Source organism: Canis lupus, chromosome 22, assembly GCF_011100685.1.
Source record: "Canis lupus familiaris isolate Mischka breed German Shepherd chromosome 22, alternate assembly UU_Cfam_GSD_1.0, whole genome shotgun sequence".
Classification (NCBI taxonomy): Eukaryota; Metazoa; Chordata; class Mammalia; order Carnivora; family Canidae; genus Canis; species Canis lupus.
Genome location: NC_049243.1, coordinates 4,882,795 through 4,908,911, shown reverse-complemented (window position 1 = coordinate 4,908,911; position 26,117 = coordinate 4,882,795). Strand labels below are relative to the sequence as shown.

Below are 26,117 nucleotides of genomic sequence, written 5' to 3'. Positions count from 1 at the left end.
TCTCTACCTCTCCCCTCTGCTCATGCTCTCTCTCTCTCTCTCTCTCTCAAGTAAACAAAATCTTTATAAAAATTTTCTAAAACTTTTTGTCTTTGATGGCCCAAAACTGGATTATCATATACCATTAGTAGTGCTGTAAATTGGCGAAAGCTTTGTAGAATGCAGTTGGATGGTATCCTACTTACCCCTTGAAACAGAAATTTAAATCTTCAGAATCTGTCTCATAGAAATAGTTACATGTGAACACAAAGTTGGGCATAGGGATGATAATTGCTGCCTCAATGTGCACCAATAAAAAAAGTGATAAAATAAATTATGGTGTATCCATATTATGGAATACTATAATGCTATTAATATGAAGTAAAACAAAATGTATTGCAATAAAAAGTTGTCCAAGACATTACATCAAATCTCTCTTTTGAGATGTTATATATAAAATTTAACATGTATACATTTTTATATTAAATTTTTCTTTTTTTAATCTAAAATTAGTAAATTAAGGGCATGTGAATGGCTCAGTGGTTGAGCATCTGCCTCCAGTTCAGGTCATGATCCCAGGGTTCCTGCTCAGCAGAGAGTCTGCTTCTCCCTCTCCCTCTGCCCTTTCCCTCCTTTCATGCTCACATGTGCACGCATGCACTTTTTCTCTCTCTCTCAAATCTCTCTCTCTCTCTCTCTCTATATATATATATATATACACACACACATGCACACACACACACAGAGGCACTAATCCTATACTAGGCTATGATGGAGTCTCTTTATTTTAAAAATGATATATTTATTTTTGAATTATAAAAATAATGCATATTTATTATAGAAAATTTGGAAAAACATTTATAAAAGCATGTCAAATTTCCTGTGATCGCACTGACCAAGAATAATTACTATCCTCTATTTGGAATCTATCCTCAGAGTGTTTTCTTACTATGCATCTATACCTCTTTGTTCTTAGAAAATTAGGAGTGTCATATATATTTATCTACTTTATTTTTTTAGCATTTAATTGTACTTGCGTATGTTTTCGTTCCTCAACTAAGATGGTAAGATCAATAACAAAGGTCCTATTTGATACTACTGTGAGTCTCACAGAGCATCAAATATAATGTCTTCTCTTCAGTAGATGTTTACTAAAATACTGATTTGATGTGTCCTCCATTGCAGCACATCTAGATGTGAATGGTGTAACGGTCCCAAGTTTGGTGAAGGTTTTCAAGTCATCCGATCCTATGATGTTTCTGGAGCAACGCACCTTCCTGTTTTGTTTCATGTCTGTTCTTCTTCCTGCTACAGAAAAGTGAAAGAAAGCAGTTTTTTTTCAGAGAATATTCCTAGTGGAATAATAGTCTAAATTCTGAGTTGATAAGTCATGTGATCATTTAGGAGTCCCGCTTTAAAAGCCATTAAGGTTTAGGGACATAGTAATTCATTTCTTTGAGAGTATAGGTTCTATTTTCTGTAACTCTTCTTTGTAATCCCAGCCAGTTCTGGAAAAAGTTTGTGACTGTTTAGGAATTGTTGCAGAATAATTACTTAAGAAGGAATAGTTAAAGGTCTTTGGATTTCAGCAAAGATCTAGAAAATTTCATTCAGAGCATGTTTACCAGAAAACGAGAAATGATGGAAAACTTTGCAGAAGAGGGTTTATCTTACAACTGGCATTTTCGTGCACCCATTCCAAGTAGTAAGCTAGCTTTTTAAAGTCATCAGTGGGGTTTGTGCCACATATGGACTCGAAGTCAAGTATCCAAGTTCTCTTGGTGAATTTCGGTGGAAATCTGTCCAGTGCCAACCATTTCAATTGTTGATTGTTTAAGGGAATAAAAGACCCATTCCAGCCCTGTATTTAGTTATTTGAATTCATCACCCAGGCTCTTAGGAAATTGGTGCAATCTCTGGTCAGTTATCCTGACCTTCATCTCACAAAACCTGATTCCATAGGCCAGTGCCAGGATTCAACAGCCTTTGATGATAGCCTGGCAAGAAGATAAAGTAAAACTTACAAAATTACATTCCAGAGCAACGTATGAATACAGTAGAACTTGAGACTTGAAGAATTAGTGTTTGATAAGAAGAAGGTAAAAGCATTTTGATATTCAAATGACTAAATTTTAGAATGGCATAGAAATGTTTCATATTTGGCATATTTTTATGTGCACTTAAATCCAAAATATCATTACTAATGATGAAACTTGATGAAATCAAATGAAATTTATACAGGAGTCTTATCTTTAGAGAATATCAGAAAATACACATTATGTCAGGTGTATGTGTGTGTTTCATTCAGTACTATTCAAATCAAAGATAGGATAAGCCAGGCAAAATATTTTTTTCTGACTATTGATTTCAATAAATTGGGATACTCATGTGCTTCTCCTTGAAGTTCAGTTTGATTTTAAGCAGAAATAAGAAAATGTTGCTTGAGAAGTATACACCATATTCACCAGCAAAAGAATGAAATTATTTATATAGAAGTAATTACCATATCACACACGTAATCAGAAGGGGGTATTTATAGCATAATAACAAATACATGTATTAAAATTTAATATATCCATAATTATAAAACAAGATAAAAAATAAAATTAAAATCTAGTGGCATACAGCTTATTAATACTCACCTTTGACCCTGAAATATTTCTCGGAAGAATAAGTACACTTATTTTTTAATTGAAAAAATGTTGATTTTTGCTTTGAGTAACCGGATAATATATTGAGATAGGGAATAAAATAAATTGAGATAGGGAAGAAAGAACAGGTTTCAGAGGAAATTGCAATATCTTAGAGATGCTACAGAAAAATAAATACACCTAGACATTCGGACAAATATGATACACGCTTAGAGCCCAGTCTCATTGTTTCCTCATGGTTAGCGTAATCTCGAATCTAAGTGATCCAAGATATACTTATTACACAAACATTTGAAAATAAAACGAAACCTAAGACAAAAAGTTCTCCTTGTTATGCCACCCAGTGAAAATCAAAGATAACCCGTACATGTGTATATGTGCACGTTTACATATAACTTTAAAAAAAGATTATTTATTTTAGAGAGAGCAAGAGCACGAGCAGGGAGGAGGGTCAGAAGGGGAGGGAGAGAGTCCTCAAGCAGACTCCTGCCTGAGCTTGTAGATTGACCACAGCTGGATGCCAGGACCCTGAGATCATGACCTGAGCAGAAATCAAGCCTGTCACTTCGTCGCTGAGCCACCCAGGTGCCCTATATTATTCTTTTCTAAAAATGGGATTATTTGCCTCACACCACACACAGTAATTAATTTCTAGATTCCTCAAAGGTCTAAATTGAAAATATAAAAAATATTTAAAATTTTCTTAAAAAAATAGAATCAGGGGAATCCCTGGGTGGCTCAGTGGTTTAGCGCCCTCCTTTGGCCCAGAGCGTGATCCTAGAATCCCCAGATCCAGTCCCACGTCGGGCTCCCTGCATGGAGCCTGCTTCTCCCTCTGCCTGGGTCTCTGCCTCTCTCTCTCTGTGTCTCTCATAACTAACTAACTAACTAACTAAATAAATACATACATACATACATACATACATACATACATAAATAAAATTAGAATCAGAAAGCTCTTTTAAAGCAGGAAATGTAGGGACACCTGGGTGGCTCAGTGGTTGAGTGTCTGCCTCCGGCTCAGGGTGTGATCTGGGGGTCCTGGGATCAAGTCCCACATCGGGCTCCCCATGGGAAGCTTCTCCCTCTGCCTGTCTCTCTCTCTCTCTCTCTCTCTGTGTCCCTCATGAATAAATAAATAAAATCTTTATGTAAATAAATAGATAGATGATAGATAGATGATAGATGATAGATAGATAGATAGATAGATAGATAAAGCAGGAAATGCAGCCCAAAAGAAAGGATGAACGGATTGACTATGTAAAAAAAATTTAAATCCCTGTACATCCAAGAGCATCATAGACAAGGTCAAAAAACAAGCGACACACAGGAAAACGTCTGGAACACATGACTGACAAACAAGAAAATCTTGATTGTAAATGACAGAAACCCACTTGAAGGAAGTGTATTCGTATCCGTTTTGGCCTGTGTCTTCAGGCGCAGCCAGTTCAGGAACTCCCAACTGTCATGAAGGCATTATCCAACTATCTGTCACCTATCCTTGAGCAACACTTTTAAGTTTGCCTCATTTCCAAGTAGCAAGGATGGCCAGGGACGACTCCAAGTTCAGGTACTGGGATGTCAGGAACCTTTGAGAAAAGTGCACTGTCTGCATCAACTATGACACTAAAACAGATTAGGGATGATTTTCATTGGCTCAGCTTGGTTCACAGGTCAGGTTCACATATGAACAAAGCTCTATAGCTTCATGGAGGGAATAGTCTGATTGGCCAGGACTGAGCCGCATGCCCATCTCTGGAACTGGGAAAGGTGGCATTAGCTCTTCCCAAAACACATGAGATTCTCTCCAAGGAAGAGTTCTGGAATTGAAAATTGAGGGAAGGGGGACGTCTGGGTGGCTCAGCGGTTGATCGCCTGCCTTCAGCCCAGGTGTGATCCTGGAGTCCTGGGATCGAGTCCCACATTGGGCTTCCTTCATGGAGCCTGCTTCTCCTTCTGTCTGTGTCTGTGTCTGTGTCTGTGTCTGTGTCCGTGTCTGTGTCTCTGTCTCTCATGAATAAATAAAATCTTTAAAAAAAGAAAAAAGAAAATTAAGGGAAGGAAGAATGTTCTGGGCAGTTAAAATCTAGAACTATCGGAGACCTCCACAATTCCTAACACCCAGTAAGCTGTTACAAATAACAATAACATGGGCTCCTGGGTGGCTCGTTCTGTTAAGCATCTGGCCTTGGTTCAGGTCATGATTCCAGGACCCTGGTTTGGAGCCTGCAACAGGCTCCCTGCTCAGCGGAAGGTCTGCTTCTTCCTCTCCCTCTGCTCCTCCCCCAGGGTGATGGGCATGTGCACTCACTCTCTATCTTAAAAAAAATAAATAAATAAGAAAAAGGTGAACTAAATCTTTAAATAACAAAATTAAATTATACATGTATTTTCGTCATAATTATTATTTTTAAAAAATTTTTTAAATTTATTTATGATAGTCACAGAGAGAGAAAGAGAGAGAGGCAGAGACATAGGCAGAGGGAGAAGCAGGCTCCATGCACCGGGAGCCCGATGTGGGATTCGATCCCGGGTCTCCAGGATCGCGCCCTGGGCCAAAGGCAGGCGCCAAACTGCTGCGCCACCCAGGGATCCCCATAATTATTATAGAAGCTATTGCTCAAGAATACTTGCATCTGTGTGCAAAACAATTTTTCTGTCTTTCTTGCCTCAATCATATATTGCAAACATTTTTCTAGGTTATTTATATCCAATATTGATAAGTCATCATGGATGTGATCTAACTTGCTCATTTAAAATTCTCTTGCTGAATAAACTATCCTCAGCGTTTATCATAACAATAGATTTAATAACTTTAATAAAAACTCTTCAAGCTAAATCTCTGCCAAAATCTAGATTTGTTTTTCTTTTATTTTAATAAAAATTTCTGGCATTAAGATCGCTAGATAGACATTGTGCAGGGATTTAAAGCTTTTTATTCTTTATTTTATTTATTTATTTATTTATTTATTTATTTATTTATTTATTTATTTATGATAGAGAGAGAGAGGGAGAGAGAGGCAGAGACACAGGCAGAGGGAGAAGCAGGCTCCATGCAGGGAGCCCGACGTGGGACTCGAGCCCGGGACTCCAGGATCGCACCCTGGGCCAAAGGCAGGCGCTAAACCGTTGAGCCACCCAGGGATCCCTAAAGCTTTTTATTCTTAAGATAAAATTGTTACCCTCATATCTGTTCAGCTTTTCCCCAGCAGCGTGTGAGATGCCCTTGTTACCAAATTCCCAAACCCACAACATCATTGATTTCAGGTAACTAATTAACTATATACATTGCCAATTAGATAGAAAATGCAAACGATTAAGTTACTTCCTTTTATTACTAACAAAGTTGATATGAGTCCATGTTAAATAGTCATACTTCTATCATCTTTTGTGATTTTTCTCTTTACATCTTTTTCTGATGTTTCTATTCATATGTCCCTCTTGTTGGTTTGTAATGCTTTATGTATGCTGAGAACGTTAGCCTCCCGCCATGTATGATGAAAGGTTTTTTCCTCCATTAACTCCCTGCCTTTTATTTTTATTCCAAGTGGGGAGTTTTTTGACATTAAGATTTTAAATTTTAGGTTATAAAATCATCATGGATGAACTGGGAGGGTGTTATGCTAAGGAGGATGTTAAGCGAAATGAGCCAAACACCAAATGAAAAATATTGAAAATGAAAAATCTCCCATATATGTGGACTCTAAAAAGGTCGAAGTCATAGAAGCAGGGAGGAGAGCAGTGGTTACAGGGGCTGGGGTTAAGGGAAAATGAGCAGATGTGGGTCCTAATCAATCTATTCCCTTATGTTTTCGTCTCTTACTGCTAAACTTAGCAAGTCCACATTTCTCCCCAAATTACATAAATATCCACCTGTAGTTCACTTATTTTACTTTTTTTAAAAAAAGATTTTTATTTGTTCATTTATGAGAGACACAGAGAGAGGGAGGCAGAGATACAGGCAGAGGAGCCCGACGTGGGACTCGATTCTGGGACCCCAGGATCATGCCCTGGGCTGAAGGCAGGCGCTCAACTCCTGAACCACCCAGGCATCCTCACTTATTTTACATTTTAATCCTGATTCATCTCAAAATTACTTTCGTATGGGATGTGAGGTGCTGTTCCAAATTTCTAGAATGCTAGGAAGTTGTGTCCCATTCATTACCTACTGAAGCTTCATCCAACCAACTTGAAATGCCATCTTTATGATGCACTAAATTCTAAGATAATTAGGCCTATCTTTTTAAACTTTCTACTCTATTCCATTAACTTGTCTATGTGATGCCAACACCATACTGTTTTAATTATTTTAATTGAAACCACATCTTAATATATCTCAAAGAAAAAGTCCCCACTCATTGCTAGTTTTTTCAATACATTTTTTGAAGATTTATTGATTTACTTGAGAGAGAGCAAGAGAGCAAGAGAGAGAGAGAATCCCAAGCAGACTCCTTCAGCTGAGTGTGGAGCCCAAAGCGAGGATCAATCCCACAACCCTGAGATCAGGACCTGAACCAAAACCAAAAGACAAACACTCCACCCACTGAGCCACCCAGGTGCCCCTGTTCAATAATTTTTATTCTTATATGTTTATTTTCTATAGTATTTATTAAAACCTTTAGTTGTTTTGTAAGCTGTTTTGAATTTTTGTTAGAAATCGAAGAAGACTGATACCCACACAATACAGAGTCTCCACATCCAGGAACACATACCGTATGACCTCACTGATGTAATAATGATAATAATAATGATAATAATGACAATAATAATAATTCAACCTTTGGGGGATTTTCTTCTATAAGACCAACATTGTTTATGACAAAATGCTGGCGTCTCATCTGGAGCAGCGATCATGAATATTATCACTTATGCACTTATTCAAAAAGCAGAATTTTTAAGCTCAAAGGTTTGATCAATGCAGCTCCAAGGAATACTCTGCCTCGCTCAGAAAAACTGGATGCCAGCTCTGGTTGCTCTCTGCCCTGTCCTCTGGGCCACCGTCAGGACTCAGTGCGGAACCTACACGCTTAGTTGGTTGTGGCACAAGGTAGGTGTCGGGGATGGGCCGGCAGGGCCTCCTAAGTCCCCTGTTGCTGGGAATTGTCATTTCCTGCTTGGAACCTAAGGAGGGAGAAGTATGTAACATGCTCTGGGCCCTGGGGCGCTCAGAAGTCACTTATTGGTGTCACCGTTCAAGCATCCTCTTAACTAAGTGTAGGCGAAGTGCTTTACTTTCACTGAATTCATACCCCTGGGCCTGTACCCTGGATTATTGTCTCCCATAAACTGCCCCTCCAGCAACACACCACATGTGACAATTTGAAGAGATTCCGTGGTGTCACCATCTGCCAGAGACACAGGGGGTGGAAATGGGGGAGCACCGACCCCCAACCAAGGCAGCCCAGAGCACTCTCCAGCCTCGGGCTGGCACAGCTGCAGGGAGCAGGCCAGGTGCACCACTCCACTTCCTGCAGGTTCCAGGGTTGGCCCCAGGCCCCAGAGTTGGTTGCTCAGGAAGCCCAAGGAGTGTCCTATTTCAAAGCGGTGACTGGGCACTCTGCTGGGCCAACTCCATCCCTCTCAAACCCCCAGCCTCAGGGTCCTAACTTCCAATAAGGTGGAGGAGAGCAGAGATGGAGGCCATGCCCGAGGTTCACAGGAATGACTGACAAGGTACCTGGTGCAGGACTTGGCATTGAGCAGGTGCTCGGAAAAAGGTAGCTCTTATTTTTAATGTCAGGGTGTGTATCTTGCCAGACTCAACCCAATTCTCTCTTCTCCTCTACCCTGATGGCTGCCTTCAAGGGCATTATGATTTCTTTTTATATTGATTTTAAACACATACATCTCCAATTTCTCCTATTTTTCAATGATCAACAGAAGGACATTTCCAATTGAGTGGATGCCAATTGAAGATCTCTGATTTATTATTATTATTATTTGTTGTTTCCATTACATTTAAGGGACAAGGAGGAAGGAGAGATTGATGGCAAAAAATTGAACCTGTTTTCCATTTTCCCCACGTTGTGCTTAGTTAAGCACTTCTAGTCTTTAAATAGGATTCCTTTGGCTAGCAAACAATGCAAATGTTCCAAATGCAATTAATCTCAGAAACCGGTAACTGCACAAATCAAAAATGCCAAGCCATTTTGATGATCTAGCCACTCTTTTCTGACACATCAGGAATTGCTATTTTTCACCAATAAGAAGTGCTGTATGTTTGATCAGAAAATGGTACTTGGAGGACATGTGTGTGGGAGGCCAAAGGGCCGTTCTGGGGAGACATGAAGATTCTGTGTCTTGTAGTGGAAGAAAGAAAATAAATAATAATCACATCAACTTTATTTGAATAAAACTTTCAAAAAAGTGTTCCCTGGAGATCATTTTTTTTTCCATTGAGTTCAATTCACCAGGGATTAATTGAGCACCAACTAGATGCTAGGAGCCATGAAATATAGGCTCTCCGCATAAAGTATAATGTGGAATGTTCCAAGACAGAGGTATGCCCAGCATGGCAGGAGCACAGTGAAGTAGCACAGAGCTGATCATGGAGATTCAGGGAAGAGTTCCTGAGGGCCTATTTGTCAAGCCAAATGGACTGGGTTGATGTAAAGTTTACAGCAGAGGATTTGGGGAGACAAGGCCTAAGGTCAGAGAAATAAACAGGGTGGGCCATAAGGCTCTCATGCGACGTGCTAAGAAGTATCATTAGCTGCTAAAGAGTCACTGAAGATTTTAATAGAAGAATAAAACGATCAATTGTGCATTTTAAATAGATTGGAAAATTCAGAGAAGGTGCTGAGGTTTCCAACCAGGCATGAGAGTGGTAGCAGGGAAGGACATTTTGCAAAAATATTTAGAATGTAAAATTAGCAGAACGGATGTTGGGCATGAAGAAGAAAAGGAATCTCTGGAATGATTCCCTTAATTATTTCACCAGAGGAAGAAGTTTGAAAAAAAAAAACTTAATTTCACTCAATTCTCCAAGCTGATAACTGTCATAGAAAAAAATAGTTTTATAGAACTGATATGATATTTTAAAACTGCATATTGGTTATGAATTCATATTCTGTCAAAGTGGAGTTGAGGCTACCTTATGCACTTGCCCCTTTTTGAAAATCCAGATCTGCCAAATAGAACAAGGGTGATTATTCCCTTTATGCATGGATTCTTTGTTTTACAAAACAAATCTTCATTTGACAACTTTAAACGGTCAGCTATAAATATGATGTAATGTTCTGCTCCTCGGAAATATACCTGTTTTATAAAACAGACATATACATACTTTTGAGTTGATTTGTGGGGGTTTTTCCCCCCAAGAAATTTTTTTGTTGTTGTTGTTGTATTTTTTTAGAGTAAGCGGTAAGTCAATATTTTCTTGGATGAATTTGTTTATTATTTATTTATTTATTTATTCATTCATTCATTCATTCATTCATTCAATTAAATATTTATTGAGGTCTTATTGTACGCCAGTCACTGTCCTAGACACTTCAACCATAGCAGTGAATGAAACAGACAAAAGTTCCTGTCCTCATGGAATTTGCATCCTGATAAATTGTCCCTTTTTTCTTTTTAAAAAATAGGATATGTTATTTTCCCTTTCGCTGGTTTTAAAGGCATTTTCTAGGATGGTGCCTGGCACATGGCAGAGACTTTCTATATATTCAATTGGATAAATACTCCACAGAATTGGAGAAAGTGACTCTAATAATATATTGCACTTCACAATTTTGAATATTCTGATCTATTGTCAGAATATTCTTTATTTTAAAAAGAATTCAGGTATTTCCTCACACTCTTTAAGTTATTTGTCAGGAGAAAAAGACTCTATGATTTGAATACTCCTAATTTGCTCACTAAATGTCTCATCAAATAGTGCACTGTCTTGGCATCACTTCAGACTCTACATACCATTCATTGTAAAGCAGATTACATTGCCTAAATATTTTATAATTTGCAAAGCACGTTAATATCCCAAAGGAAAGGAGAAATTTTTAAAGCCATCATTTTTTCTTAGTGTTACACGTGTGTACGGAAAGTGGATTACACACCACATTTCCTTTTTCCTTTTTCTCCCTTGGAATCGAATCCTGATCTTTGACTCGGCACAATTGCCTCACAATATAAAAATACTATGCTTCCCAGGCTCCCTTGCAGCTAGATCCAACCACTAAGTTATGGCGATAAAATGTAAGTGAAAGCATTGGTAGGATACCAGGAAGGCTGGTTAAAAAGAACAGATTGATTTGAGAGAAGACCCTTTTTGCCCTTTGATCCCTCCCTTTTCCTGCTACCTGGAATGCAGACAGGATGGCTGGAGTTCCAGTGGCCATTTTGGGCCAGGAAGTGATGTTGAAAATAGAAAGTAGGGGCCTACATCTTTGTGACATTATAAGCCACCATGTCAAATTTGTATGCCCACTTTATAAATGAAGAGAATTCAATTTCTATCTTGCTTTAGGCACCAACTGCCAATATTTTGGATATTTCTGTTATCTCCAACCAAACTTAATCTTAACAAATACAGCTTGTAATGCACTCCAATCAACTACATCAGGAAAGAGTCACATACTCCTTTTACTAGAGTAATGTGTTTTTAGCTCATTTCTTTTTCCTTTCAAGCTGTCTTAACTTCCTTTTTTAAAAAGATTAATAGGGATCCCTGGGTGGTGCAGCGGTTTAGCCCCTGCCTTTGGCCCAGGGCGTGATCCTGGAGACCCGGGATCAAATCCCACGTCGGGCTCCTGGTGCATGGAGCCTGCTTCTCCCTCTGCCTGTGTCTCTGCCTCTCTCTCTCTCTCTGTGACTATCATAAATAAAAATTTTAAAAAAAGATTAATATTTTGGGGGGAGAGGCAAAAGAAGAAGGAGGGAGAGTCTTAAGCAGACTCTATATTGAACTCAGAGACCTCAGTACCCTGAGATCACAACCTGAGCCAAAACCAAGAGTTGGACACCCAACCAAGTGCACCACCCAGGCAGCCCTCTTAACATTCTCTCTCTCTCTTTTTTTTTTAAGATTTTATTTATTTATTCATGAGAGACAGAGAGAGAGAGAGAGAGAGAGGCAGAGACACAGGCAGAGGGAGAAGCAGGCTCCATGCAGGGAGCCTGACGTGGGATTCGATCCCAGGTCTGCAGGATCACACCCTGGGCTGAAGGCCGCGCTAAACTGATGAGCCACCCGGGCTGCCCTTAACTCTCTTTTAAACCTGATTTCATTTAGGTTTATATGTTAGGCTGGGGGCCAGGGTAAGCCAACTGATTTGCCCATGATCCCGTGGGGCTGGTGGGGTGGGGAGTCAGCTTTTCTCACCTCATCCAACGCTGGTCTATATGACCTACTGGAAGGAAGAAAGCTACCACTTCTGGTCAATTGTTTTCTTCCTTATACCTCTGAAAAGGAAGGGGAAAAAAAAAGTCTTCTGAACCAGCAAACCAAGAAAGCCTAGGAACAGACGTAAGCACGCAAGGTGTGTTTTGCTATCTGGTGCCCAACATCTACCAGGACAGAATTCATCATAGTCCCTGCTCCCCACAGACAATACTAGGCAACCCTTAGCTCTCACCTGCTAGGCCCAGTTCTGCCTCTGAGTCTTTGTCAGAATAATTCCCCAACTCAGCTTCTCTTTGTTGACATGTTAGCACCTTATGCATGTATTTGATATCACCTTGTCTAAGGTTGCTAAGCTGTTGTTTGCTGCTGGTTAGCAGCTGTTATGCGAAGCTAAGATGGGACTCCTGCTGTTTCTGTTTTTAAATGTTTTTAACTTTAAAGTTAAATAAATAAATAAATAAATAAATAAATAAATAAATAAATAAAGTAAAATGATAAGTTTCCAAATCCAGGTCATATATAGAACATTCCACAACAGTTGAGTTACATCTGCTTTTTGTCTCTGGGACCCTGTGGTCTCTGCTGCCCGCTGGAGGTGAGGTTCCCCATTGAAACATGGAAAGAAAACATGGCCCAGGTGCCCAGGAAGCTCAAGACTAAAGAGTCAAAATGAGGGGATGGTTTTACCCAGAGCTGCAAATTCCTTGAGGAAAAAAACCACCACCTGATTGTTTCATGAACTGCTTTTTGATAGACTTAGCCAGGAGGGTAATTCAGAATGGCCAGCTTTGCCACTACCAACCCGAGAAACACAGAATCTCTTCTAAAGCAGAACCGGTTTCATACTCACATGAAAGAAAGGCTTGATCATTTTGCAAGGTCCACACCATGTGACTGCGAAGTCAACTACTACAAGTTTATCCCCGGCACTGTTCAAGGCTTCCTGAAAAGCATACTAAAAGAAAAAAGAAAAGCGCAGGTTAAATTTCCCAAAGTCCTGATCGAAGTTGATAGAATGTGACACAAAGAATGATTCAAACGTACTGCTTTGTAAACATCTAATAAACTAAAATGAACCAAATAAACTGCTAAAAACAAAAACAAAAAAAAGAACCCTCCCTCTTCCTGGTGAGTTGGGGTCTCTCCAAAAAAGCCACAGAATTGCCCCAGATGGCGTCATCTGGGAGCTGGGAGCATCCACCAAGGCCAGAGGCCCAATTCCCCATCACGACAGTGCCAGTGACAAAGACTGTGTCCTTTTCTCCCAATCCCTTTTGGAAAGGGTCTCCCATCCACTAAGCTTTGGGAGAGCAAGCTGGGGGAGGGTGGCCAGAGGGCGGGCGGCACAGTTGATGGGGGGCCGGTCCCCCCTGTGGGCCTCAGGCCTGAGCCAACACTATTCTCACTTGCTTAGTAGCTTCCAGTGTGACTGTCACACCCGACTGGATGCTTTGCTGCTGTGGTGATACTGCTCTTATGACCCCAAAGGGTAGGAAGGACTTCTGGCACCTACCAGAGACTTCATGCAGAGGCAGGAAAGAACCTGTCCTTGGAAGAGATTATAAAGGACTGAGGAAAACGAGGCTCAGGTTACTCCGGTGCTGCCCCCCTGCAGCCTCCACCCTTCGCCTGCCAGGTCCCTGATGCTCAGAGATGCTCAGAGAAGCAGCCCCAGCCACTTCACCATCAGGCCGCACAAGGCCCACAGGCCTGGCTTGAACCCAGGGCCCTGGAATTCCCTAATCCTTTTGAGAGGATTTCTATCCCAGCTGCCCCTGAAAACTGAAAAGGACGTTTCCTGACCCCTGGAGCATGAGAAGAATTGGGGTCAGAGTCCTCCAAGTGTCACGTCAGGTTTGAAATGACTGACCCTCCTCAACATTTCCACATCCACTTCACTTGCTGAATTTGTGGGACCACTAGGAAAATCTGAACCAGTTACATGTTCAGTATGTTTCAGATACAGAGAGCTGATGTTTAGAAATTCTGCAGAGGCCAGGGATATGCCCAGAATAGGATTTTGACTAGATTTCTCTTAAGTTGGTACTTTATGGGGGGAAATGGCCATATTCTTCAGGAACTCAGCCAAACCACTTATAATTTTTTAAAGCTCGGTGAGAATAATGGGCTTACTTAGAATGGTAGAAATAATAGCTTGATTTTCCTCCTTTGCTTTTGCTCTAGCTCAATTTCCCCTAGCTTATGGGTTGTATAAATTTTTGTACTAAAAAGAGATGCACATTAATTGCATTTTTTGATTCCCGGGTCACTCCTGCTTCTGTCATACACTTTTAATTTGAAAAGTGAGGCCCTAAAAAAGTAAGAATTACCCAAGCAATTTACAGTAATGCAAAATTTGGCTCAACGACCAGATCGATAGTCTCCCGAAGGCCTGGGACAGATACAGAGACAGTTACCAAAAGTCATTATCTAATTGAGAAATATCTGCTCAAACACCAGATTTCCAGTTGACCTTAACTAAGGATTCTCTTGGCCCAGAAAGCATGATCATAGACAGTTCTTAAAACAGCATCTGGACAAGGGCATTTCTTTGTAACATCACACATCATATATCATCCTATCACTTTCCAATTTCATTTCACTTCATTTTCATTTCCCTTTCTATTTGGAGATATGCCCAAAAAGAGACCCCAAATCATTTACAGTATTCCGTTTGGCAAAGCTCAAGGAGCCCTCAGACATCCCTGTATTTGGACTCCAACTGCCTTCATTCCGTTAGGATACTACAGGGTGTTTGTTATCCTGGCTATTAGATCCAGCTCCTTGCCCGCCCCTCTTTGACGGAGCAAGTGGAATTGCAGCTGCTCCTATGTCTCAGTGGACACAGTGGATAGTATTTCCTGTGTAAAGACAAATCCTTTTAAAAGAAGTGGGAAAATAATATTCTGTTATGAAGGTATCAGGGATGCCATTACGCACCCCTCAGCCTGATGGTTGGTCTAGATCTTGCTCAGTTTGGCAGGACCCCTGCCCAAGCACAGGACAGGGGCTCCCCCGATGCTCCTTTTGGGTCTACAGGTATCCTGGGAAGTTGTGGGGAGGTGTCTGCACAGGGCAGTTGGACAGAAGCAAGCCTGCGGCACTGCTAGGGTCGCCCTGTTAGTCTGTCAGCTGGCAAGGAGCCCGCTTCCTCCTGCAGGCAGCTCGGAGATGGAGGGCATGGTGGTCTCCACACAGGTAAAGCCTGGGTGGGCGGCGATGAAGGCCCCATTTAAGGTGGCTTTTGGGTGCATGCGAGGGACCCAGCACCTACTCATAGTAGGCCTATCAGTCTACTCATTGGGACCTTCCTCTTACCCCCTTGACAGTGTCTCCTCCCCATCCTGGCCACTCTCTCTTGCTCAGGGCCTAGGTCACTGGGTCCCTATCCTAGAACTACTAGAGCTCTCTATTCTCTATTCTCTGTGAGTTCCTTTCACACACCATCTTTACCGTCTTCCCAAACGGCTATAGTCCTTTACTTTCATAAGAGAACTTGATTTCCTTATCTAAACCACAGCCCACAGCTCCCAGCCAAAGCATCTGGATTCCCTTTCCTCGGGGGCCCAGAAAGTTCCATCTTCAAAGCTCTTTGAAAACCTTCAAATAGACCCATATCCTAGCTCTACAACAGAGTCTGCTGACAAAGGGTGGTGAGCCCACACTAAACACTCAATTCCAGGAACAGGGTGCTCACCAGAATGTTCCCTCAACAGAACACTAAGTCGGCACAGAAGTAGCCCATAAAAATAATACGTGCGGTTTTCTTATGTTTTCCTACCCCTTTTTTTATGACAATATGTCTGAATTAAATCAAGATCTCCAATTTACATAACTTTGAGACACCTTAAGAGATCTATTTCAAGAGCTGAATGGGAAGTGGATGAGCCAAAGCTCTCTTCCTAAAGTGTTTTTTAGGTTTGCTCGAGCACATGGCACTGTCAATGCCTGAAATGTCTATGCTGTGATGTTGCAACAATTTTTATCTGAAAAACTTCTTATTTCTTCATCTTTTATGATGCTTCAGGATCTCCAGGCACACCATTGTGTGCCTGTTATCCGTTATTCTGTTTCTCACATCACTCAATAGTGTCTATTCATCACTTGATTTTACAGGTGAGGAAACTGAAAGCATGAGTTTTAAAGGGATGGATTTAAAAATGGTATCATTTTGGGTTTATAAACATAAACATATTGAGGGCTCCTGAGACAAGAAGCCAATTTGTTTTCTGGAAAATCTGCACCTCCTACCTGGGTACATTTCACACACCCAGCAACACCATTGAGGATTATCCTTTGACCTATTTAATCAGTTGATAGAGGAAAACGGAACCTTATTATGGTTTATCTCAATGGATTTTATTTGAAACTCTCCACTTCCTTTTCTTTTCTTTTTTAAGATTATTTATTTATTCATGAGAGACACAGAGAGAGAGGCAGAGACATAAGGAGAGGGGAGCCCGATGCAGGACTTGATCCCAGGGCCCTGCATCACAACCTGAGCCAAAGGCAGCTGCTCAGCCACGGAGCCACCCAGGCATCTCCCACACACAAGTTCCCCATTTTCTAATAGTTTAATTTTGTCGTCCTTCTGAATTGCGTGGGGCGCAAATGTGACAGAAACCCTAAGCGCGTGGGGGGCAATGCTTTCCTATTCTACCAGGAGGCAGCCTTAGCTATTTCATTTCTAAAAGGAAAGGAACGATCTAGAAAAAGGGGAAGCTAAAAGTAACCCACGCTTCCATGGCTCGTTCCAAAAGTAGGAACAGATGGTTGACGCCGAGCAACAAGGAGGAAGCTTGCTGTGCCCCCCTTCTCCACAGCCCAAGTCAGCGCAGGCATCAGCGGCGCCAGGGCAGCTGCGGGCACCGACGCACCGAAACCAGGTGGAGCCCAGCTGTGCCTTTCCTCCTTTTCTTATAGAAACTCACCACTGGCCATGATCACATGATGGTGTCTCTGCTGCTGAAAATTGGATGGAACTTCAGGAGCACGTGCTTGTCAAACATGCAACCCTCCCCCTCCACCCCAACCTGTGCTCCAGTGTGGGGAAGTGGGTCACACAGAGGCACTCCGTGGCTTTCACACTGCATCAGAGGGTTGTGGCAAACAGGATGATGGGTGTTGCAAGGGGCAGAGACCACAAACCGTCTGCCACCACCTCCAGTCACCACAAGGAAGCTCATGGTTGCCTCCCTCTCTCAACCCTTTCCTGGCAAAGAGCATCTGACACTTTGCAAGAGGGCAGCTGCTTTCTGGAAAGAGGGCAGCTCTAATTAAAAGGTGTGATCAGGCAAGAGAAAGAAAAAAAAACCCAACTCTCAGATCACCGGCTCTTTTAGGGTACATCTGCATTCCCAAGGGTGATGGGTCCCAAATATGAGCCCTTGCTTTTGATTCAGCTCTGAGTGAGCAAAAAGGAATTGAGAAGCAGCAAGACAGAAGCGACGCCCCCTCCCCGCCCCCCAGGAAGCAGCCTTTCTGCTTTGGTTGGCCTGTGTTAAGAGCAGATTCTGCTCAGACCACTATGAGGCGCATCCTCCAAAAAGCTGCATCTTCCAGAAGATGATGTAAAGATGGCTCTGGGGGAGCAGGCATGATGTTCAGAGGAAAGGTCTATTCATTTCCTACCACTGCTGTAAATAATTACGGCAGATCCATGGCTTAACACAAAACACCTGTATTATCTTCATGTTCTGGAGCTCCAAAGTCCAAAATGGGTTTTACTGGGTTGATGTCATGTGTCAGCAAAGGTGTGTTCTTTCTGGAGGCTCTAGGGATAAGTCCATTATCCTGCCTTTTCCAGCTTCTAGAAGCTGCCTACGTTCCTTGGCTCATGGTCCCACTCCTCCATCTTCGAAGCCAGCACTGTGGCAGGCCTAGTGATCCTCACACTGCCATCTCTCTGATGCTTCCTGTTCTCTGTCCTCCTCCTGAGGACCCTTGTGATGGCCACAGGCCATCTGGGTAATCCCGGACAACCTCCTCGAGATCAGCTGATTAGCAACCTTAATTCCCTCTGAAATCTTAATGGTCCCATTGCCAGGGAACATCACATAGTCACAGGTTCCAGGAATTAGAATGGAGACATCTTTGCGGGGGGGGGGGGGGGGAGACAATTAATCTGCCTACCACAAGAGGGATCACCAAAGAGTTTGCTTTTGTATCTCTATATCCTCATAGCAACCATGGAGGTGGAATGTTTATCAAGAAACTTTAAGAATTTTTTTTTTTAAGATTTAAGATTTTTTTAATTTACTCATGAGAGACACAGAGAGAGAGAAGCAGAGACACAGGCAGAGGGAGAAGCAGGCTCCATGCAGGGAGCCCATCCCAGGACTCGATCCCGGGTCTCCAGGATCACACCCTGACCTGAAGGCGGCACTAAACCGCTGAGCCACCCGGGCTGCCCGAAACTTTAAGAATTTAAGTACTTTGCACTTTTTCCAAAGATACTCTCCTAGTAAGAGACAGAGCTGGAACATGACCCAGATCTGTTTTGAAAGCCCGTGCTCAGCCTCCCCACACTACGCTTCTACCCAGGACACAACCTGGCCCCTCTCCTGAATCCCTACAACACAAGGAGCCTGACAATTCTTCAGCAGGAGCCTCAGAGAAAATTCATCTTCCTTTAGGAATTTCAAAAAATACTAGTCATAAATAATAAAGAGTCAAGACAACTGGCTTCTACTTCATATGGCATTGCAGCCACTGCATACCTGGGCAAGGTGCCAAAACTTGCAGGTTCTCGGGATCCTCAACCTTAAAGCCAAGGATCTGGATGTCCAAGTCCACGGATTTATGATGTCTAAAACATCTTGCAGCTCTAAAATTCTAAAACCCAGTAATCACACTGGTGAAACCACTATGCTGCACGGCAGGTCCACCCAATGCATGGCTGAGCCATCCCAGATGCCCCTCGTTATTGTCACGTGCTCAACAGTAACGTATTCCAGGCACCCAAACCTATCAGCTACTTTTAGCATTTTTTCCCAGGAGCCCTGGCCTCTTGCTCCAAGTTGGACAGTCTCCCGCCCATGCTTGTTGAACACGTTTTCTCCCATCATTTTTGTCCACTGCCATGTCGGGGCTTCTCGTCTGCCAGTCTCCCGTGCTAGATCTTCTCTTTTCCGGACCCCCTTCTTCCTCTTTCTTGATGCATCCCTTTGTTTTGATGGACCACACACCCTGGTAGTTTCCTAGGGAAGTATAAAAGGAAGGCAATGCATGTGAAGGCTTGGAAAATGCCTTTCTTCTCACCTCAATGTGTGTAGCTTATAAATTCAGGGTGGAAGAGCGCTGTGGCTCAGCGAGGCTCCTTGTCTGCTAACTCTGGATGGCAATCGGATGTGGTGACTCGTGAGCCTTTGTAGATTGCTGGGGTTTATTATTATTATTATTATTATTATTATTATTATTATTATTATTAATTATTTTGGTCTCTCTCTCCGGAAGTTTTTGGAACCTTTATCTCTCGTGTCGTGTAGCTACATAATGATGTGAGTCTTGCTGTGAGTCTTTCTTGGGTTGTTGCGCTGGGCAGTCCGTGAGTGCTGTCACCTGGAACTCGGCCCTCCAGTTCCCAGAGCTTATCTCGTCGCATTGCTTTGTCTCGTTTCACTACTTCCTCCTCCTCTTCTTTTCTCTTCTGAATGAAAGTCTTGGTAGTTCATATTGAACATTCTAGATGGATCTATCTCTTTTATTTTTCACATCATCCACTGCTATAACTTCACTTCTGTTTTATGTGTGATTTCTTCCATATGATCTCGTAGCCTTTTAATTTTTTGGAAAAGTATCATTCTTAACCTCAAAGAAATGTTTCTTCCTTTGCTTACTTTTACAGGCTCTCATTCCTGTTTTGGATTCAATGTCTTCTCATAATTCATTGGGGATGTTAGGTTTGTTTTTTTTTTTTAACTTTCTATTATGAAGTAATTCTAGAATTGGCAGGAAGTTGCAAGGATAGTACAGGGAGGTGCCAAGTGCCTCTTACCCCTTTGCCCAGTATCCCCCGATGGTTACATCTTACATACTTGAAATATTATATCAAAACCAAGGAACTGACATTGGTGCAAAGTGTTCGTATAATTCTCTGTCATTCGATCCCATAAAATACATCACCACTAAGATCCCCCTTGTGCTGCCCCTTTATAATCTCATCCTTTCTCCTTCACCACAGAACATTGACTTTTTAAAGTTATTTTTCCTATTTTCAGCATAATCTGTTTCCTCAATGTCCTTTCTCTCCCTCTCTCTCTTTCTTTCTCTCTTTCTCTCATCCCTTTCATTTTGGAAGCTACTCGAAAATGTCTGATGATGTTGCCTATTGACTTGTAGTTGAGCATGAAGCTTAGCTGTGGATGGTTAGGGGCCTCATCTCAGGGAGATCATAGGCAAGTTTGCTTTTTCATTGGAGGATCCTCCAGTGTCAGCATCTGGGATCTTTTCTCTAGGCTCATTTGAAGGGTCCAGTGAAGAATCCTCTGATCTTCACCCCAGGGTTGGGGAGGACTGTAAGCCTGGCTGCCAACTTCCTGAAAGCAGAGTGTGGGGAGGGAGTGAAGAGCCTACTATTCCAAGGGCAGATTTTCACTTAATTCCCCTGTCTTCAGCTTGTACTCCTGTCTCTCCCCAATCTCCTTCACTGTGGTTCTCCTGAGTTTCTTAAGTTCAATTTCTTTAAAGAATAAGCCTCCAGTCTCTCAGTCCAGCAAGAAGGCAGTTGCCTAAATTTCACAAAGATAGGGAAGGGTGTCTTAACCGCTCCCGACAGATTTTTAAGAAATTCCGGGTTCTCAGCCTTGCCTCATGGCACCTCACACTTGTTTAGAACCTTTCTGTGGGTCTGAAAATAAAACCCTAACTTGCCACCATGCTCCCTCTCGAGAGGGAGCTCACGTAACCAACATTAGTTACAAATCCTCTAGAGCCCCAAATTTTGTTGAAGTCTCTTTCATCTGATGCTGTTTCTTATCCAATTCACTTTGTCCTCTTGGACTTTTTAATTTTCTTATTTCCTCTCCAGTCATTTTAATAAGATCCTAAGGGGGAAAGGAGCATGTTGTTAATCTGCCATGCTTATGCAGCATTCAATAACTGCTGTTTAGAACAACATTTGAAAAATATGATGAAAGCTGAATCTGTGTTCTAGTGAATTTTAAATATAGAAGTAACATGGTAGTATATTTCAGAAAAGTATCGCACACACACAAAAATTAAGATTACTTCCACTACTCAAAATTAATTTCCTTACCCCTTATTTGTCTTTAAAACTTTGTTGGGTGATACATCGCTCTATCTCCCAGGTATATTCACCCTTATTTCCTACTACTGCAATACCAGGGTTGTGAAGTTTGACAGCATAGGTGAGGGAAGGCTAAAGTCGAAATGAGCTCCAGACAGTATGTAACTTTTGCCTCTAGAATTAATCACCTCTAACAAATGACATGGACCCACAGAGCTCTTTCTCTGGGTTCTTTGCAGATGACTTGAATGAATGATGCTTTTGTCTGGTCTTCTCATCTTTGTCCTCTAGAATCCAGATTGCTTCTGAGTGACCATTGCCCTAGTGGATGCCAAACAGGGCAAGAGAGAGCTGGGTACAGGAGAAGTTGGTTTTGAAAGATCTGAGTAGGGTCTCCTGAAGGTTGAGAACCTGAAACAAGGGTGTAAGCAAGAGAGAGACCTTGCCAAGAAGAAAGAATTTAGCAAGAATGAGACCAAAGAGAAAAGTGGAAAAAACAAACAAACAAACAAACAAACCAAAGAGAAAAGTGGACAGTAATGGAAACAAAGACAATGGAGAATGTATGAGAAGAGAACAAAAGCAATACGAAAGAGAGACATGAATCCAACACAAAGAAAGCTAGCACCGTTAACCAGTAAGTATTGGTCTGAACAGAATTGAAGTTAGCCCATTCATTGGCTCAACAAATACGCAATAAATCTATGCAACAGCTACCATGTACAAGCCTGGGTAGGAAGGAATAAAATAGGCCAACAAATATTTTTTAAAAAGAGAGAAAAGGAAATATCAGATGGTAAGAATTAAAATAAATGTAGTTGAGTGACAAAGTTGTCTCCAGGTGGTGGTTGTTTAAGTTCAAATTTGAATGACAAGAGGGAAGGAACCAGCCTGCAGAGATCCAGGCAAATGATTAGCAAAATGCAAATTGAAAGCATAATGAGCTATCATATCACTTTAATACCTATCAGACTGGCAAAAATTCAAAAGTTAGGTGATGCCAAATATTGGCAAGGATATAGAGCAACAGGAATTCTTATTCACTGCTGAAGGGAGGACAAATTGGTGCAACCAGTTTGAAAGTAATTTTGTGTTACCTGGAAAGTACTGACATGCTTATATCCTTGAAATGACTAGTCCACATCTAGGTATGTGCCACAGAGAAACTTTTACACGTATATTAGGAGATGTGTCTGAGAATGTTCGTAGTTTTGTTGTAACAGCAAAAGGTGGGATAGGCTCAATGTCCACCAATGGTAGGCTATAAAATCGATAATTGCATCTTGATATTTTAGTGCAATAAAATATGATATAGCAGCGAAAAGGCATGCATTACACCCTCATTCAACATCATGATGAACCTCAGGAACATAGAACAGAGTGAAAAAAAAGCAAGTGGCAGAAATACTATGATTTCATTAACATGCAATCTAAACCCTGTTTAGAGATACAAACCAACCAACCATAAAGAAAAGCAAGAGGATGCTTGATACAAAATTCAGGCTAGCATTTATCTCAGAGTGGGTTGGGATCAGGGAGGAGCTCACAAGTTTGACAGTTAAATGGCTGATGATTGGTGGGTACATGAATATAAGGTATGTTGTTTTTCTTTAAACGTGATATGTATCTTATAAATATTGCATGTATTCATCACAAGTTGCTTTTAGCTAAAAAACAAAACACAAAAAGTGGGGCGATACTGTAGGCAGAGGAAACGATGAACACCAAGGCTAGATTTTTCTACAGGATGTGAGAGAGGAGGCCGGTGTGGCTGAAGCTCAGCCGATGGGGACGAGGTAGAGAAAGATGAGGTCAGAGGACTGAATATATGGGGTGACTGATGATGAGAAGAATAAGGGCCAAGATAGTGAGGGATTCAATAATGTTGAAGAATTGCTGGAGTGAGGATAACAGAAGTATTAGTGTTTTCCAGAGAAATGCAGACAACAGGATATAAAAGAAATTTATCATGAAGAAGTGGTTCGCGTGATTATGAGAGCTGAGAAGTCCCAGGGCCTGCCATCTGCCAGCTGGAGACCCAAGAAGACCAGTGGTATAATTCGGCCCAAGTCAGAAGACCTGAGAACCAGGGGCCCCATCATGTAAATTCTAGTTCAAGGGCAAGAGGAGATGAGAGGAGATGTCCCGGTTGAAACAGCAAGGCAGGAAAGAAAGGGGGGTTGTGAGTTCCTCCTTCCTCCATATTTTTGTTCACTTCAAGCCCTCAACGGATTGAATAATGCCCACCCACCACAGGAGGCCCATCTACTTTACTGAGTCAACCAATTCAAATGCTAATCTTTTCTGGAAACACCCTCACATACACCCCACCCCCCCAAAAAAATCATGTTTAACCAGACAGCTGGGGATCCCTTGATCCAGTCACACATAAAATTAAGCATCACAGTGGAGTAAGTGGTCTGGGGGTCAAGGGATGATGCTCAGACAACAGGAGGCTTTGAAGTTAAGATTTCAGAGGTGAGGGGCACCTGGGTGGCACGGTCAGTTGGGTTTCAGCTCAGGTCTTGATTTTGGGATCATGCGATGGAGACTTGCGTCTGGTTCTGCGTTCACTTTGGAGTCCGCCTGGGATTCTCCTTACCTCTCTCTGCCCCTCCCTCCCTCACCCTGCGTGCACATTGTCTCTCTCTCTCTCTCTCAAACAAATAAGTCAACCTTAAAAAATATATTTTGGAGGTGACACTTTAATCAGTGATGATGATGTCATAGGATCTTAAGAATGAGTAGTCAAAAGGGATGAGAAAGTAGAAGGCAGGGTGGGGGTGGGTCAGCCCCTGGGGTGTGGGACCTGGACTAATCTGACAAGCCACTTACCAGGCAGCCGTGAGGGCCACCGCGGGGCCACCTGTCCTGCCACCTCCAAACCAGCTACCTTGAGATCCAACTTTTTGTCCTAATCTTCAGTTTCTGTGGGAAGGGAAAAGTTTGGTTAATGAATGGACCAAAGGGGGAGCATGCCCGGGCTCTGGGTGGCAGCAGAGTTCCAGGGGGCCGACACACTGGCCCCAAGAGGGCAGAAGGCCAGTCAGTGGGCCACGCGGTATCTTCCCACAGCCCCTCCAATCTTCAAGGAGTTTACTAAGCTCAAAAGTGGTGAGTATGTTGAATTCCTCTTTGAAAATGGGGAAGAAGTTGAACCCCATGTCTGAATTTAACGCAGCATGCATAGGTGGGGCAATATGCAAGAGAGAAGAGCGTGAGAACTAAGGCCCAGAAACAGTCAGAAATCACAGGAAGGACTTGACGGGCTGCCAGTCTTGAAGTGAGGAGACTGTCCAGAGTTGCCACGCCTGTGACAGGCAGTGGGGCACCAGCCACCACCTCTCATTTGTGCAAGGAGGGCACTGGGTCTCAGAGACGTTAGCTATTTGCCCAAGATTATTCACTTGCTAACATGCTAGAGGCAGGATTTGAACCCAGGCCCACTGGACTCCGCACCTGTGTTCCTTACCACCATCCAGCAGCTGGAGAGAGGAAGTACATCCACTGGGTTCTGAGGGCTGAGTGGGGACCCTCCAGAGAGGAGGGGAGAAGGGAAGACAAAGGGGAATGGTAGCAGGCTGAGGAGTGCACGGGGCGAGCAGAGCCAGGAGATGAGCCACTGCACTGTGCGCAGGCTTCGGCGGAGGCCACGCCAGCTGACCAGGTCCCCAGGGCCACACACTTTCTCACCTCCAAGCAAGGGAGCTGTTTCCTCCCTCCAGAATTACTTCTCCTCAGTCTTCACCTCAAAGCTTTTTCTTACTCTTCAAAATTTATTCCAGGGGCCATTATATCAATATTCATTTTCTGATTTTCCTTACTGACTTCTGATTATGTAAGACTATGTCCTTATTTATTTATTTATTTATTTATTTATTTATTTTGAAACTGCCCACCAAAATGCTTGGGGGTAAAGGGGCACCATTTCTGCCATTATTCACAGAAGTCTCGGAATCACATACCTACATATGCCCAGAGAAGTGCTGGTGAGATGCCCACCCTGGGGGAAGCTAGGCTGAGGCGAATGCGTATGCTCTGCACTGTGTTCGCAACTTCCGTAATTCTTGAAGCTATTGCAAAATCACAAAGGTGTTTACTGTTAGAGCTAAGAAGCAGGAAGAGAAAGCCAAGAAAGAGAAAGAGGAAAAGGAGGGGGGAGGGGTGGGAGAGAGTGGGGGAGCATCTCCTGCTCCGCACCCCTGCAGGCTCTCTTACAAGGACATTGCACTCCTGAGACCCACACCTTCCATGTTGCTGTTGTCATGGGGTCTCCAACCTGATATGGAGCCTTCAAAACTCTCTTTATCTCCACTAAGCAATGTAGGTGCAGGAAACTAGAGACCCAGATTTCTTCCAGAAACAAAACAAAACAAAAGGTGGAGGAGTTATGCCCCAGGAGCCCTCCCTTCCCAGATGCCCAGGTGGTCCAAGGGCACATGGTCCCCCCTCCGCCCATGGCCATACTGGTGGTTTCCCTTCCTTTCAGCCCGGCATTGCTGTTAACCCATTGGATGGCTTCTCTGCTTCCAGAAAAATAAGACTGTCTGTCCTGCCACCTAGCACCACGGAGACTATCCCCGAAGCTGGTTTTCCTGCTACTAGGTCGGTTTCCCGAGTCCCACTCACCGGCTCCTCCTTTAACCTCCCGTGGCTGAGAATTGCAAAATCCAAAGAGTGGATTAAATCATCCGCGGGCTCTCTTCCAGCCCTGCCATCTGCGGTTCTGCGGCTCTTGAGAAATCAGACCTGAATACCCCCAAAGAGGCCTGGCCTTCCTAGGAGATCTAAGAACCTTCTCGGCCTAGGCTGGGTTGCCAGCGCCCTCTCGTGAGCAGATCTGACCCGTCACAGAGCCAGGAAATGACGTCGTCAGGAAATTGCAAAATCAAAATAGCAA

General features: G+C 42.6%; 1 protein-coding gene and 1 long non-coding RNA gene across 8 annotated transcripts in view; one reads left to right on the top strand and one right to left on the bottom strand.

Annotated features, from left to right (window-relative positions):
• Positions 1-2,366, top strand: part of LRRC63 (leucine rich repeat containing 63) — a 37,740-nt gene extending 35,374 nt beyond the window's left edge. For all 6 annotated transcript variants that reach the window (XM_038569547.1, XM_038569548.1, XM_038569545.1 and 3 more), the window contains one exon: positions 1,165-2,366. In XM_038569547.1, the coding sequence (XP_038425475.1) occupies positions 1,165-1,351 (187 nt within the window). In that variant the 3' untranslated portion in view covers positions 1,352-2,366. The remainder of the gene's footprint in view (positions 1-1,164) is intronic.
• On the bottom strand, positions 761-26,057 carry LOC119865177. Of its 2 annotated transcripts, XR_005376214.1 has the most exons (6): positions 25,847-26,057; positions 25,183-25,290; positions 24,053-24,145; positions 12,821-12,925; positions 11,950-12,029; positions 761-1,287 (listed from the first exon to the last, which is right to left on the bottom strand). It is a non-coding gene; the product is annotated as an uncharacterized LOC119865177 (long non-coding RNA). The 2 variants fall into 2 exon arrangements; XR_005376216.1 differs by lacking the exon at positions 25,183-25,290.
• Between the last annotated feature and the right edge of the window lie 60 nt (positions 26,058-26,117).